This window comes from Archocentrus centrarchus, chromosome 11 (assembly GCF_007364275.1).
Source record: "Archocentrus centrarchus isolate MPI-CPG fArcCen1 chromosome 11, fArcCen1, whole genome shotgun sequence".
NCBI classification, from domain to species: Eukaryota; Metazoa; Chordata; class Actinopteri; order Cichliformes; family Cichlidae; genus Archocentrus; species Archocentrus centrarchus.
This window is the reverse complement of record NC_044356.1, coordinates 22,185,631-22,199,216: the sequence shown is the minus strand read 5'-3', so window position 1 is coordinate 22,199,216 and position 13,586 is coordinate 22,185,631. Positions and strand designations below refer to the sequence as shown.

The following is a 13,586-nucleotide window of genomic DNA, read 5'->3' as shown; positions in this document are numbered from 1 at the left end:
CGGGCTTCCACGGGACTCCTTTCACACAGGAACTTCGATATTTTAACACCTCTCACATCTACATTTAGGGATTTTTATTGATTTATTTTTTGGATTGGGGGTGGGGGTGGGGGGTAGGGAGAACCTCGACGAGCAAGGAGCTTACAGTAAGACACGCTTGGATCACTTGGGTGCCTTGGCGGGCTTCTGAAACGTAACGGAAAGATGAGAGGAATGAGCCCTTGCGCATCACTGACCCCAATGGGGACCCAGGCTTCCGTAAGGGGCTCAGTTGGAGACTTTTCTCCGTCACTGCACCTGCCCACTCCCTCCAGTCACCTCCTGTGTTTACATGCAGAGACCTTCACAAGGTAAGGCATCTTAAGCTTGTCAGCCGTTTGCATGTGGTTGACACGTTACTCATTTGCACAAATATTTGCCTGGATCAAGTTCTTAAAACAAACAAGTTACTTTAACCTCGCGCCTCCTTTGGTTTTTGTTTGCGATTGAAAGGAAATGGTTTCATGTTACTGTTGATTTTATCAGGATGCCTATCACTTATGCTTCTTGTTAAATCTGATTTGTTACAATAATTTTAACACGGGTATTAATTTGGCAGCGATCCTAGTGTTGTTGCAGGCAGTCTAGACTGTATTTGTTGTTGGATTTAAATGGTGGTGTGCTTTCGGCTGCAAAATTCATTGGGTGGATGACGGCCAAAATATGCGCTCTTTGACGCCCTCCTGTGGAGGGAGTGGGGCTATTATGCTCGCAGCTCTGCGTGTTTTTGCAGCAGCTGAGACAGGTCGACATCTGTGTATTCATATATTTTATGTTATGTGCATGGAGTCCTCACTTTGATGTGCATCCGATTAACAAACAGGATGATCATCACTGAGCATAATTCATATCAAAGCTTTGTAAAAATGATCAAATATTTTGGTTTAAAAGTCAAAATGATACTTTTAGTCTGTACATAGATGTTCCTGTTCACGTTGTTGCTGAACACGAACTCACTGAGTCGTTTATACTTTGTTGCTGGATATTTAGTAAAATGCGTCAACAATCGATGCAAAAAAGTATGCCCATAAATCCTCAAATCAGTCCCAAAAATGGGGAATTTAAGTACATCAAATACAGTGATATATTTTTCATGCTGCATATTTTATATCTGTATAAAGAGTCTAATTTTTACTTTCCTTTTTAATGGTTGCCAGACCTACAGTATTTTCACGTGCTAACCCGTTCATTATAGGCCGGCGAATAAGAAAGACTATCTCGGGATTTTATGTTTGTTCCAACACTACTAGTGCGAGTGTGTGAGGGCCTGCAAAGTCGGAGAGCACCGCCCTCATTTTTTCCCCCTTCACCAGTGACCATCGCACCCCTTTCGCCCCTCTCTCAACCCGACAAGTCTGACACCAGCGCGCACTCACTGCGCGCCTTTCTTTTCGGTGCTTGTTGTTTAGTTCCTGGGTGTGTCCCTTGCTCAACTCAGAGAAGTAATTTTCGTGGGAACTTTCTTGCCATTGGCCAACCATAAATCAGCTGTTGCAGCTCGACTGTTTAGCCAACACAAACTAAGCGCACAGCTCTCCTCTTATTGTGGGCCCACTGGGTGTGAGAGCCCGGTATTCACCCTTCCTAACATCGTGCCTTCTGGGAGTGTGTTACCTCAAAGGGCATACACATACCTGGGACTGAATAAATCCATCTCACTGTTCTTGTCAGTCCTAACACAGGAATGGGCTTGTGCTGGGTAAATGCTGTGCTCCGGGGAAATGGCATGTGGAGGAAACCTCAGGACGAGTCACTGCCTACGAGAGACGAAGGTGCCATAAAAATTCCACAGAGACCAAAACCAAACGGAAAGCGCCGGATGGTGCGCCATGCATTTTTATTGGTTTCACGTCTATGTCAGACTCTGTGCTGTTCTGCCCTTTCTTTTCTTTTTCTTTTTTTTTTTTTAATTTCTGATTTCCTTCATGATGCAGTTTGGTTTAAAGCCTATAGCTGATGAACCATTTTCAGTGGGTGTAACTGTCCGGTTTAAACATTATACACAGCTGGGCCGAGTGTGTTTCTGAGCAATGACTGCTGAAAGAATGGCTTCAAGCACATTAAAAAAGAACTTTTAAAAATTATTATTATTGCTATTATTGACGGCTTAGCTGACCGCTTACATAATTTTGTTGAGAAATTTTGTTGAGATTTTTTTTAATATTAATATTTTGTAAGTGACAAAAATGGACAGAATATCTTCAGGATCGCCTGTTGTTTGTAATTTTAAATACAACTGTGTATATGTGTGGTTTTTTTTCCCATTAACCATTGTGCATATAAATACGAACATACTCGTAAAATGATGTTAAAGGTTGAGTTCTTTACTTTTCAGGAACTTAAAAAACCATCATCTTCACTTCTAAGCAGCAAATGCTTTCAGTGTGTCATTTTGCAATAAAGTCTAATTTAGTTTTTTTTCACTCATTCCCGTGTAGTTTCATAGGCTATAAAAAGAAGAAATGATCGATGTTTAGCTCGTTTGTAGAACTGCAAATTGGCATGATTGACTGTTTAAAGGTCAATATAACAATGGCGTCGCCGTTAAATAAGACCAAAATAACATCGGCTTTGGTGCAAAAGGCTTGTAATAGCAATCATCTGAGTATATGTTCTGTGGGAGGCCATAGTTATGTTTTAACCAGCTTATAAACGGCATTTGTGTGTTCATATAAAGCCTATATTTATGGTTATTAATTTTTCAAACTGGCATAAAAGCAGGCTTTCGATAGCGGTTTCTGTAGCGTTATTCGATAAAGTGATGTTTCCCCCACCCAAACATTTATTCATTAGTTTTTTTTTTCTTTGTTCTGTTTTTCTTTTTCTGTGTTCCTTTCTCTTTTTTTCTTTTTCTTTCTTTTCATTTTTTGCACTTGGAGTCGTTCAGATATTTCATGATAAGGCTATATCACACGAGAGAAAACGCAGCTCTGCTGTGAATGGGCTTTTATTCTATTAAGTGCGCAGACTGTTTACACTCATAGCCCATCATAACATGCATAACAGATTCTGATCGAATTATTTCTGTACACTATCATCGCTGAGATTGCACTCTCAGCATGTCACTTGTTGTATTGTTTAGGAGCCCGTTGGTTTTTTGCCGCAATGGTCGTTAACCTCTGAATGACCCCGTGTGCAGCCCACGCCTCTGAAAGCGCCGCAGACACGCAGTGCGACTGTTGAACCAGAGGATGGCGCACCACGACAATTCAAAACACCCAAATCCCCGGCTCAGAGTTTGCCCTAGCCACGAGCGCAGGGAAGCGCGCACCCTTTATATCCCACCCAGTATTTCCTGCGTGCACGAGTTTACCTCTGGAGGTCACCAAGCAGGATTTACGACTGGTCAACAAAAGCACGTGATTCTTCGCCATACCCCATATTTGGGTGCCTACGTAAGAGAGAATCAAGTCCATGTCCCACTCATTTCCATAATTCATCATAAATTGTGCAAGGGTGCTATAGGACGCGCTAAACCATAAGAGCCACAAATCAAGAACACAGGTTATGCTAGTTTACCTCTTAAAATAACAATAAAAAACAAGAACAATACCTGCAACAAGCAAACGGTGGAACTGTCAACAAATGAGCTCCTATTTTGTGAACTCATTCTGCGGTCGCTATCCCAATGGCGCGGACTTCCAGTTACATAATTATGGAGACCATAGTACGGCAAACGAGCAATACAGAGACTCAACAGCCATGCATTCCAGCAGGTATGGCTACGGTTACAACGGGATGGACCTAACAGTCGGCCGGACCAGTACGGGACACTTTGTGGGAAGCGAGCGGACACCGGGCTACTCCCCGAGTCACTCAGCGGCGACAACACCCGCGGTGGAGCCTGTCAGGTACAACCAGTCCGCAAGCAGTACCGGGAACTCGTCTCTATCGCCTCCACCTGACTCTCTACCGTGCTCCTCGGTCGCCAGCTCGTCCCCAGTGACCGAGACACAGTCTCAACACAGAGCTGTGAAAAACTCCATAACGACCCCGTGCTCAACCCCGTGTTCAAACTCGAACGGAGGCACGCTGCTGCTTAGCCGGGACTGTGTGTCCAAAGCTTCCCCTCTGGCGGAAGAGAAGCCTACGGGAAGTGCACCGACAACTCCACAAAATGTTACCGACTCAACACAGCCTCAGATATATCCGTGGATGAGAAAGCTACATATAAGTCACGGTAAACTGCTTTGTTTAATGACCTCGTATTGATTTTGTATCCTGTATAAAACCTGTTGTCTTATGGTTTGCTTAAAAAAAAAAAGGCACATGGTATCTTATTTAGGGAATTTTGTAAGCACAAAACCAAATTTGACCATTCTGGCGTTTAAGTGATTTAAAACGCACAAATAAGCGTACTTTGGAAAAGGGCATGTGGCGCTATGCGCACCTCTCACCTGTTTGGTATATATTTGGTTAGCAAGACTGTCAGTATTGACCAGGTACGGCACAGTTTAGCAACAGATGTGAGGTTAGACCAGTTAAATGTATTTGACATTTACCTACACTTGATATTTACTAAATGTGCATATTTTTTGTTTGTTTTTACATTTACTTAGTTTTCAATGGAAATGCGATACTTTAAATATTTTGCTATATTATCCTTTTTCTATTGACTCAGTAGCAAAAGTGTGTGTGTGTGTGTGTGTGTTACCTTGTTACTTGTTGTTTTCAACAATTCAAGCTCTACAAGGTGCCAGTCGTGTGTCAGCCTTTAAGCCATTCCTACCTGTAATATTACCATGTACAATATTGTAAAATTTGAAGCAATGTGATCAAGAAAGTTTGCGCAAAAGTAATATTAACATTTACTTCTAGTGCATCTGATATGTTTCCTCTTCTTTTTTGGGGCAAGATTTGTCTGGACCAGAGGGGAAGCGGGCCAGAACTGCTTACACTCGGTACCAGACCCTGGAACTGGAGAAGGAGTTCCACTTCAACCGGTACCTGACCCGCAGGCGGAGGATCGAGATAGCTCATGCCCTCTGCCTCTCAGAGAGACAGATCAAAATCTGGTTTCAAAACCGCAGGATGAAGTGGAAGAAGGACAACAAACTGAAAAGCATGAGCATGGCGGCCGCGGGCGGAGGAGCCTATAGGCCCTGATTTTTACACCTTTAATCCTGAAAAAGAGCACTTCAAAATAAAACAAAGATTGTCATATCAACTTCTCCCCCAATTCCAAAAAGCGGAGAGGACTTAGCGGGCTGTGTGCGGGGGAAAGGGGGGGGCACCCTATCTATAAGCCTTCTCTATGTCCAACAACAGTCCCTTGTATTCCTTAATATTATTTCATTTTTATCCCCACCGTGGTTATGCTTATGTGAGTAAAATGCATTATGTACAGTTCTGTCTAGATTTAGATGAAAAAAAAGACATGGAAATAAATGTTTGCTTAAATTATTTCTTCAGACGGAAAAATAAAATAAAATAAAAGCTTGAAATGCTACCTGCCTAGCGCAAATAAATCCATAATTTCTGTGTGATGCACTCAACAATAACAGCTTAATTAGTAGAAGGTTGAGCTACATTTGTGTTTAACCTTTGTTTTCTTTGTATGTACTGTATATGTATGTATTTATTTGTTTGATGTATTGTACCAAGTTGTCAGATAACTTGCTTCCAAAAGTAGAACCAGCAGTAAAGCCTTGTGTGGTTATTGTATGTGTTGTGAACACACGTGGACAGAGGTGCCGATTCGCCCTTGTATGTACAGTAGCTGTGCCTTGTATCTTTGTTTTTTTTTTTTTTTTTTTTTTTTTTTTTGCAGGAGCTGCATTTATTTTATTTTAATTTATTTTGTATTGTTTTTGCTTGGTTTGGTTTTGCGCTCTTCACCTGGGCGCAACATCTGAGTAAAAGCGTGTTTTGTCCCTGTTTTCTCTAGCTGTTCTTAGGGTCCCACCGTAAATCTCATTGCCTATGTGTATAAGTCCATCGTGATAAGCTTTTTGTAAATGTTTTTCAGAAGACTGGAAGTCAAAATATAGTATGATGATAATAATAATGAATCATGATGATACTGATGACGATGATGGCCAGAATAATAAACTTTGTACTGGAACGGCAACACCTCACTGAGTGTACGTTTTTGTAAAATATTTCAGATGAAGTTATTCTTGTGTCAGGGTGCTGCTTGGTGGTGGTGGGGAGAATAGTCGGGGTTTTGCCGGTTGGTCTAAAACTCTTAAAGCCACTTATATGAGCTGTCAAAAAAAATTTGGCAAAGTTTCCTCAAGTCAAATCTCTTTGAATTCAACAGGTCCTCTTGAATTAAAGCATCCAGTTTTACTCACCTTGCTCACGCGCTGAGGTCCTTAACTGACTTCAGGGACCGGGCGTCCCCTTGCGCACAGACTCCTGAGCTATTCCCAGAGAATTAGCTCGACTTTTCTTGCTGTAAACTTTATTAGGACCGTTTCTGGCTCTCTGACATTTGGGTGCTAAATGAATGGGGGTTTTGTCTATGAATTAGATCGTAAAAATCATCCGGAGAGCGGCCAGATAGGCTCACTGGCCATAAACGGTCACGTGGTAGCCATTAAAGTAAGTTTTATGGTTTTGGGGAGTTGACAGTATATTGCACATAACATATAATCGCACTGACGGCGAGGCTTCGTCTGACTCTCTCTTTGCAGGCTGTAAGTGTTACTTGACCGGTACAAACCAGCTCTATTGCCCTGTCTGCCTCAGTATGGACCGGACGTTCTCCAGGATGAGGACCGCGTCTCTGGGTAAGTTTCACCAGACTAGACGGTAGCTTGAGAACAGCCAGTCTGTGTTAAACAGCCTTATTATTGTATTCGCTCCCTCTATCCGTCCCTATTAGTCCATTACACTAATTTGTCAGTTGTGGAGTGCTGAATACTGGTCTCGGCAGATGTTGCGCAGGGTTGGGTCCAGCTCATGGCTATTTAATTGCTTCCTTCCCTGTGTAACTTGTTTCCCTCCATCTGTGGTGTAACTCATAATCCATTTTTACATCTTGGATAATTATCTGTGTCCATTTCCACCCCCACAAACTTCAAGTTGTTGTCGTTTTATTACATTGGAGAAGTCACAGAGCGTGCGCCAGAAAGTTTCCAGGGGGTTCGTGGAGCGTGTAGATTTCCTTGATAAAGTTAAGGGTTAATGCAGGCCTACAGATTTACAGCTCGCTTGATTGGATTCTGTATGTGCTGATGCCTTTTGAAACTTGTAGGTCCATCGCTAAAAAAGTTGCAGTGTTTCTGCTGAGTGCTGCATGCGCGCCACATGTTGGCACAGTGTATGGCTTTAGGGCAGGCTGTAAACAGTGTCAAGTAAACACAACATGGGAAGAAAACAGCAGGGATGCATTTAAAAGGAATTCCGTTTTGTGTCAACCAAGTCGTTTTGTGTTTGGAGTAAAAAAGTTCAGACGACCTTTTTAAAGTCACTCTCGCTTTGTGGTGACCTTTTGTCCGATTAGAGTCGGGGCCAAACCGGTCACAGTGGACAGTGATTCAAAAACACAAGGCCTGAAAATGAGACTATAAACTGTATGTAGTTTATTAGTTTTTCTTCTTTTTTGTCGAGGAACTGGTCTTATCTTTTTAAAATATGTTCTTTTCTCAAATTGCTCGATGTGTGACTAAATGTCACATCTCTCCGTTGAAATATTCGATCAAAATACGCATGGAAGTGACTAAAACTCTAAAATAAAATATATTTTTTTATGATATTATAAATCTTATGATATTTTGGCAGGCAAAGACTTTCCGAATATCTGGTGAACTTCGTCAAAATTGTTGCCTCGGCGGATTTTCAAAGGTCATTCTGATCATTTAAACATCCAGGCTTCTTTTCCTTCTTTTTTCTTTTTCTGCAGAGGCCTTCATCAAATTTTATAAATTAATCGGTTAATTCTGAACCTTAGGACACGAAAACAAATACACGTATCGTCAACGGACTTTAAATAGCTTTTTAAAAATCTATGTTCTTCAATGCTGGGGTGGTGTTTAAAATCTGGCACTTTTGGCACCTTTAAAGGTAATTAGGATGGACTAGAACGATTTCAACAAAATCGATTTGATTTGTTCTTCCTCTTATCACAAAGAAATCTAAAAATTTTGGCATTTGCATTTGTTTCTTGCGATCCGTGATGCAGTGCTTAGCAAGTTTTGATCACGCTTATGTGAAGTAGATGCCAGCCCAACAAAGACACGAATTTATACTCTTTCCAGTTTGATTTTAGACATATTGAAATTAAAACAGATCGGGGTGAAGGAAGGCTGTTTGGAAATGAAAATCCTTGCCAATATTTCAAAAGGAGAAATTTCGACAGGGCCCCATGTGCGGCATACTGCCAGGCAGAGACAGAGAGAGAGAGAGAGAGAGAGAGGGGAGCGCAGTAGGTTCATCTGGAGGTCAGCCACAGCACCAAGATAAATCTGCATCCTCTCTGAGCCACCAGCAGAGCTCGCTTTAGGCCAAGTTCACTGTCACCCTGCTGCATAGTGAGAGAGGAAAAACCACACTCACACATCCACGGTAGCGCGCACACGCACACACTCACGTTAATGACACGTTTGCTTGGCGTTGCCTATAAGCATAATGCGTAAAAATGAAATTACGAAAGGATGGAGAGCCTGTGGTAATATCCTGCACGAGAGGAAAAGACTGCGCAAGAATAGTGGGAGGAAAACTTACAGTGTTGCCTTCAACAAAGACTTTTGGTTGCTGTGGTTGCTCTAACATTAATGAATGATTTGCATATTTTACGGTCCTATTAGTCTTGAGTGGGAGCCCGTTGGATTTATCTTATGTCTTTGGGAACATCATAAAGTCACAATTGCGTTTTAGATCTTGTGCTGGCACCTTCTCTGCTTATAAAATTGTGACAATGATCATTGTGATGGCAAGAGATGTAGACATTGTTAAAATCAACTTTTCGTTTCAAAGAGTATGAGGGTATGGGGGGGATATCTCACTGGGCTGGGACCGATGAGAGCGAGATAGCTGCAGAAGAGGAGGAAAAATTGGGGTCAAAAGTTTACGCGCTGAACAACTCTCCGTCATCTGTTCACTCGGAGCTTGATGCCAGCCTTATAATAGCGATCTTGACTCTCCACACAAAAGACAGAATAGCTTTGCATTACATATGTTGCATGGTGCACTCCAGGTGAACCCTGGATGCGCAGTGACCTCGCGTTTGGAACCGGGGGAGGAGACCCCCCACCCGTCCCCAGCAACAAGATTGAGTGGCTGGCGTTTTATTAGGGCGGCTGATTGGTGAATTTCCTTTGAATAAATTGCATTTGATATGTTTAGGGACGAGGGCAAAATTAGCATTTTGAGGATTGATACTCTCGACCCGGTCACAGGGTAATGTGAAGGCCCTCGGCCCCCTAAAATGAGCCCCCGAATCCCTTAAAAAACATTTAGCCCTGCTCTTCCTGATCAACTGAATAGAACCCTTTAAAAAAAAAAAACTGAAATCGCACAGATGTTGTAGTACCTCATAAATAGACTGGTTTTATATATATATATAGTGTGTTTAGTTTTTTCATAAGGCCGTCATAGTGGCATTTTAAAAAATCGAGTAATTTTAAAGCAAGTTCAAATGGTGAAGCTTTAGTGGAAGCTGTAAAGACACAATGGGAAAAAGACAACTGATGAACAAAATGGCATCGAGAACAATTAAAAAAATGTCGATTTTTTTCCTTTGAAAAACTAAAAAAGGCCTTGCTATTTGCCTAAATCTTAATACTTCGTAAGCACGTCTTCAATAACAGGAAAGAATAAGTTAATCTATTAAATTTACATACAACCAGAAAAAAAAAAAAAATCCTCTCCAAAGAACGGCTAAAATCTGAAGATGTGACCGCTTTCGTTTATAGGAACCTATTGGTGACGTGTGAACATGATAAAAAGAAGAAGAAAAGAAACATTTTATGTCAAAAATGTCTAAAAATGAATTAAATCCAGTATAAAATCAACACATTTTTAGGCCTGCGTATCCTGATTGGTAGAAAAACACATTACGCTCATCTGTCGCTTGTCGGCTTTGGAATTTTCTGCGTTTTACAAACGATGTGTTTAACTATCCGAAAACAGTCAGGTAAGAGGCATTCCACATTTGTTTAATTCAAAGTTTGTTTATTATATTGAAAAGTAAAAGGTCGTTAGTGAAGAACGGACAGAAGATTCGTTCAAACAGAGCATTATGTTGATTGCATACACCTTTTATTCTCATAAATAACAATACTGAACAATGTTTCAAATGTTATCAATTCATATTATGTAAATATCTATGGATACTGGTCTATAGATATTGGATAATGGCCACTGGTGTATATTTCTTTTTTCTGTAGTTCCCCTTGAACTGCATGTCTGACTAAATTAACTTTTAAAAAATGTGATTCTTAAAACATTTTTGCAGCGGTGGGTCCGTGGATGATATTTCTTAGCTTTTAGGTTCTAAAATTCCATTCCCAGCTGCAAAAGCCCCTTCACGCACAAGACTAAGTAAAATGTCCACAGTCTTTCCAAAGAATGTACTTGCTCATGAACCCATTAATTCCTCAAGAGTTTGAGTTCCCTTTAAGTCTAATCAAAATTAGCAGCTGTAGGTGGAGGTAAGTGACTGTTCTTAGTACTAGTCCCCCCCCCCCCCCCCCCCCCCTCCCGTGTTATGGCTTACGGCGACAGTCACATGGGACATTATAGGCTTTAGCATGCATTTATTATGAGCGTTTACCAATATCCAAATGTTTCCATAATAATGGGGAAAAAAGGGGGGGAAAGCATTTTTTTTTTAACCCGGATCTTTTCACGTCTTGAAGGCAGAAAGATTTTTTTAAACTCCATCGTCATTCAGGGCTCCATGTAGACAGGAGACCTTGTGAGTGCCATCTGCAATCTGTCACCATTGTCACAGCACTTCTCTGATAATCTAAATTTACAGTAACCTGTCAGTAAGATGTATATCGGTCAAACAGACCTTCTGTTCGGTGAGTATGCTCTGAAAGCACCCTGCCCTTGTAGTTTGCTTATTTTGTCCGAAAATAAAATCATGCAACGATTTCTGGAACCCAGTGGGCTTTAAATTTAAAATTATGTTTACAACGTAAGTTGGTGTAACATAATAACCAAATGCTGTCCATTAGTCCACTGCCCACTGCATATGTTGACTTTATACTGTAGCAGGACCTTACAAGGCTGCCCTACATAACAGAGATATTGATAAGTCCCCTTATCTAGGACAGTTATTTACATATTTTAAAACTTTTATAAGAAAAAAAAAAGGTTTTCATAGAGTAATATTAAAATGTATGTAGCAACAAGTAGAATGACCTGCACATCAGAAGTCGTTTTTCACGCAAGGATAACTTATAGTAAGTGGATAATAGCCGAGCTGCCCTGGCCCATATTTATACAAGGTATATATATATAATAGAATGGCAGTGGACTGTAAATTTAGATATCATGTGAAGTCGTCTTACCCGTTGACATTATGTTGACATATTGCCTCTCAGGTGGTCTCTTGGCCATAAGGATACAGTGGATCTTTGGCGTAAAGTACAGCAGCTGCCATTTACAATGAGTTAGGTGCAGGAGAGCCTGAGATACATAAGGTAGCAGCTCTGCCTGGCAGCAACAGTGTGCTAACAAGAAAAGAATGGCAATTTGTTTCAAGAACAAAAACCCGAGGCCTCCGAGTTTTCAGTCCTCTGAAAGAGCATATCCAAAATCTAGAAGTTTGATGAGAAAAGAAAAGAAAAGAAAAGAAAAGAAAAGAAAAGAAAAGAAAAGAAAAGAAAAGAAAAGAAAAGAAAAGAAAAGAGAAAAAAAAGAAATTTTACTGCTTCATCTCATCTGCAGCTGATCTCTGTAGTTTTAGGGTCCCTCTTATAAATGCAAACTTCTATCTTCTGATCTATCTCACGCAGTAGTAGTTGGACGTGTGAGCTTCTTAAATAGCTGTAGGCATTTTGCACATTTTAAACTCTTTTGGGGATCTTCCTGGGCGCTGACCCGCGCTAAGCGCTCCCCCTCGACACCCCAAAGCTGAACAGAGCCTGCAAAACTGAAGTCCAAGTCCGGGGTGAACCTCGGGTCACTGCGTCTAACAGATATGAAAATGTCACTTCTTTGGAAAAAGGGCACGCCTTGTTGTTTAACAAAGACTGTCAATGGGCAAGATTAATCAGAAACAAAATGGAAACGGTGTCACTTTGGGGTCAGGCAGAAGTTATCTCTGTTTAGGGGAGCGAATAGAATAGAGGGGGGACGAGGGAGGGAAAAAAAGAAGTAAAAGAAAAAGGGAGAGAAAAGAAAGCTTAAAATATTTCCGAAAATTTGGCCTGTGGTTTCCCCATGCAGAGGCCTTGTTGATGTGGACAGTGCGGATCAGCTTTGTGAAGAGCTGCTGCATCTTCAAGGAACAGATAAAGTGTGGAAGCCACCTCGATATGGAGAGGAAACAGGACCTGAATGTGATGGCTGCCGGCAAGAACGGTCAGAGATTTGAATATAATCTAACGAGCAGTTAGGAAAAATATTTTACATTTTACGTTTTATGATACCATATTCTTCTTCTTATTATTATTCTTATTCTTAATATTATTATTGATCATGTTATAATATAGTTATAATGTGCTACATCGACGTGACAGTGCGCACACTAGATTTTTCTTTAACTAACAGGCTACTGTGATGCTGCAGGACTGAACTGAAACCTTTGCATATTGTTTCTGACAAAGCTTTTGAAATGATTCCATAATTATTCAGAATTGGAAAAATTGTCTATGTCCTAGATATAAATCAGTTTTTGCTGTGCAGACTTGCTCAGTCTGACAGTTCTCACTGTACGGGCAGGTATAAAATCCCAAGCTTTGTTTTGGCATCTGGCTGTAATGCAAGACAGGTGCCTTCACGTGTTTGTCCGCTGTTTGGACGCGCTTTTCACTGACATGTAACGCGCCGGGACTGTTGAGACACAGTGTGCATGCAATTAACACTTAGTAGGTTGTAACGTGATATTATCGAACAAACAGAACAGAAATAGCTGCCATGTGCCGGCAAACCAGATAAAAGTGCATTTTTGCATTTAATGCATCAGCATTTGCCAAAGGGGCGTTGTGCTTTTATATACATTTGTGCAACTTGATAATCCGGTGCTTTTTTTTGCAGCTTATGTGTGATCATCCAGGTTTTTATAGACACGCAAGCTTTATATGCAGGCTGGGATGTTCGCAGAGAAGCGGCTCGTCGGTGCTGGGTGTAAAGCTTTGATGCACTCACTGCTTTCTTTGTGAATAATTTGAATAGGCTGTAATATGCAGCAGTACAGTTTGCAATGCTGTGTTGGCCTGTTCCCCCCCACAGTGTCTTTTTATTAGGATGCAACAGATTAAAACTCCAACAACCTCTGTTCTCGTTTGTTGGAAGCGGTGCTTTGTTTACGAAACCTTTAGGGTTTGAATATCATGTGCACTTTCTGTTTCAGAGGAGGTGGACTGTTTTAAGCGCAGAAAGCCTCGCCCGCATAAGTTTGGACCCGTGCAGCAAACAAGTTAGTTGAT

At 41.1% G+C, this 13,586-nt stretch overlaps 1 protein-coding gene across 1 annotated transcript; it reads left to right on the top strand.

The window, feature by feature from the left end:
* Nucleotides 1-3,287: 3,287 nt before the first annotated feature.
* Nucleotides 3,288-6,109, top strand: hoxa5a (homeobox A5a). The gene is made up of 2 exons (XM_030740614.1): nt 3,288-4,219; nt 4,895-6,109. The coding sequence occupies exons 1-2, from the start codon at nt 3,625-3,627 to the stop codon at nt 5,143-5,145; spliced, it is 846 nt and encodes a 281-aa protein (XP_030596474.1). The 5' UTR covers nt 3,288-3,624; the 3' UTR covers nt 5,146-6,109.
* The last annotated feature ends 7,477 nt before the right edge of the window (nt 6,110-13,586 follow it).

Coding starts and splice junctions, on each gene's coding strand:
- hoxa5a (XM_030740614.1), top strand. CDS start 3,625: ATGAGCTCCTATTTTGTGAACTCATTCTGCGGTCGCTATCCCAATGGC. Junction 4,220..4,894: donor AAAGCTACATATAAGTCACG/GTAAACTGCTTT, acceptor TTTTGGGGCAAG/ATTTGTCTGGACCAGAGGGG.